Here is a 2,484-nt window from a genome sequence, read left to right as displayed (position 1 = left end):
GCCCATATTAACTCACTAACAACAACTGCTCACCATCCTAAGGAGCGTAGTCAGCGAAAAACCGATGCGATTCCACGAATTACGTCACAAACTCGCCAAGCGTTGAACAAATAAATAAAAAAGATGCAATCCAAATCCATAAACAACGTCAATGTAAACAAATTTGGAGAAGAGAAAACAAAGCACAAAATTACATAACAATTTTCGTCGAAGGTTCATTGTAACCAGATATACACGTTTGTGCAAACAACATTCGCAAACACGATTGCGATTTCTATTTTTTCATCAACTAAAGTAACGCCACAAAAAAAAGCGGTAAATAATAGTCGTTTTGGGAAAGGCATATACGAGTATGTAATTTATCATACGGTAAACTGCAATAAGACTCACCCATAGTTGCCAAATTTGCATCTCTTGCAATATATTCTCCATGTCGTCGCTATTTTGTCCCTGGCCATTGGCGTTATTTGACTCTTTGACGTTGCTATTGTTGTTGGCAGCATCAACGGCATGTTTCTTTGTCGTTGTCGTCGTCGTCGTGGTAGTCGTCGTCATCGACGTAGTAGCATTAACCATGTCTGCTGTTGCAGATTTTTTCACACGCGTAGCACCGGCACCAGCTTGAGCGGCATTAGGATCAGCAACAGCATCACCGTCGTCACCACGACGACGACCACACTCACCAACATCATTGCTGGTGGCAGCATCAATAATTGGGTCATTGGTTGTTTGGCAGGTGGGATCGTCGCTTTGACGTATGATCGCGCTGGCGCTGGCGCTAGTGGTCGTGGTATTGGCTGTAGCTGTATCTGTGGACGTTGTAGCTGTGGCTGCTGCAGCCGCCGCAGCGATAGAAGCAGCAATTGTACGATAACAAAGTTTTGGTGTGTTCGCCGTCTCGCAATCGATCTTCGACTTGTCATTAGTTGTTGCTTTTGTTGCATCTTTGACGGATGAGCCGGTCGCGTCAGTGGTTGCTTTCTGCTTTATTTCTGCTCCATTTTTCGCCTTCGTGTCAACTACACTCGCCTGCAGCGCGTCCTCTACATCATACACAACAACATCGTTTGATTCTTTTTCCAATACTTGTATTTCAGTATCTGCTGCTGCATCCGCGTTTAGAATTTCATTGCTCTGCTCTTTTTCCCCAACTTGCGCCGCCTTTCCCTCATTCTTCTCCCCTTCATCATCAACGCTGCTGCTGCTAACGTCTGCATTGCCGTTGGGAAAGAGATCATAGAGCGTGACATTGGGCTTGCCACAACAGCGACACAATTCCATCTCATTGAGTTTCCAATTATCGCCTTCCGCTGTTGTCAATAATGGTGGTTGTGGCTTAACATCGTCGTCGGCTTTGTTATCAATGACGGCAGTGCCGGCGGTGGTGATATCGCAGGCTGTGCACTCGCTTGCATTGTCGCCATTGTTGCCCTCTGGGGTTGCCATATCTGTCATTTCAACATCATTGGCATCTGTATTTTTAATTTTTATTGTTGTATCGGTTGCCGTCGTCGGCGGTGCGGTTTCTGGTGCTGGGGCCGTCGTTACTGGTGTTGCTTGCATAACTGGTGTTGTTGCTGATGTGTTGTCTGATGTTTCATTATTTGTTGTTTTAGTGTTACCCATTGTGTTTATTGGTTTTGTTGCTGGTGCTGGTGCTGCTGATTCGATTGGTGTTGCTACTGTTTTGGGATTTGTTTTTTCATTTATTGGCATTATTGGCGATTCATTAGGCCGTTGCCATGGCTGCTCTTCAACGGCGCAAACTGATACATTTTTCGGTTCGATTTCGTGGAATCGGTCGTCGTCGGTTGCATCAGCAAATGCTGCTGTTGTTTTTATTGCGTTTGACGTTATGGTTGTTGCTGTCGCTATTATTGTTGTAGGCTCTGTTGTTTTCGCACTCACAACAGCAGCGACATTAGTAGTAGTAGTTGTAGTAGTACTATTTATGGTTTCGCCGGTCGTTACTGTCGCGCGTGTTGGGGCTCCCTCAGCTAAAATCGTGGCATTGGGTGCGCCGTCAACGCTGTTCATTTCTGATTCAGCCGATCTGATCGTCTGCTGCACTTAGTTATTCACTTTATTGTAATTTTTGCGGTATGTACCACGTACTTGAATGGTTGGGTTGTTGTACACACACGCAAACGCTGTTTATATTTATTAATGGTTGAAAATTCAGTATTTATTTATTTATTTATTTAGTTTTGAGAAGCAATATTTCTTTTGTTATTTACTCACTTTCGGGGGTATTTACATGTGTATGTAGTATGTCCCCTTTGTTTTATGATTATTTTTTTTTTTTTTGTATTTTTGCTGCTTGTGCGCCAAAAAGTTGTCGGCCACGACGATCGCACAGCAATTGCTGGCTGCAATGTTGAATGCGGCGCAACAACAGCGAACAAATTTAATAAATCTCAAATTTTGCCACGCTCACTTTTGCATTATGGCTTCACAAGATAACTGATTCATTTGATTACGGTC

The 2,484-nt window shown here is 43.8% G+C and overlaps 1 protein-coding gene across 1 annotated transcript; it reads right to left on the bottom strand.

The window, feature by feature from the left end:
- Positions 1-390: 390 nt before the first annotated feature.
- On the bottom strand, positions 391-2,227 carry LOC118755200 (location of vulva defective 1-like; the record flags this gene model as incomplete). Its single annotated transcript, XM_036490051.1, is given in 1 exon segment — positions 391-2,227. A coding segment is annotated over 1 exon segment (1,647 nt), but the record flags the coding sequence as incomplete, so codon positions are not given.
- Positions 2,228-2,484: the final 257 nt, after the last annotated feature.

The sequence above is a fragment of the Rhagoletis pomonella genome, unplaced genomic scaffold, assembly GCF_013731165.1.
Source record: "Rhagoletis pomonella isolate Grant_MI unplaced genomic scaffold, Rhpom_1.0 Rhpom_scaffold_05607, whole genome shotgun sequence".
NCBI classification, from domain to species: domain Eukaryota; kingdom Metazoa; phylum Arthropoda; class Insecta; order Diptera; family Tephritidae; genus Rhagoletis; species Rhagoletis pomonella.
Note: the sequence above shows the minus strand (reverse complement) of the source record. Positions and strands in the feature narration are given on the sequence as shown.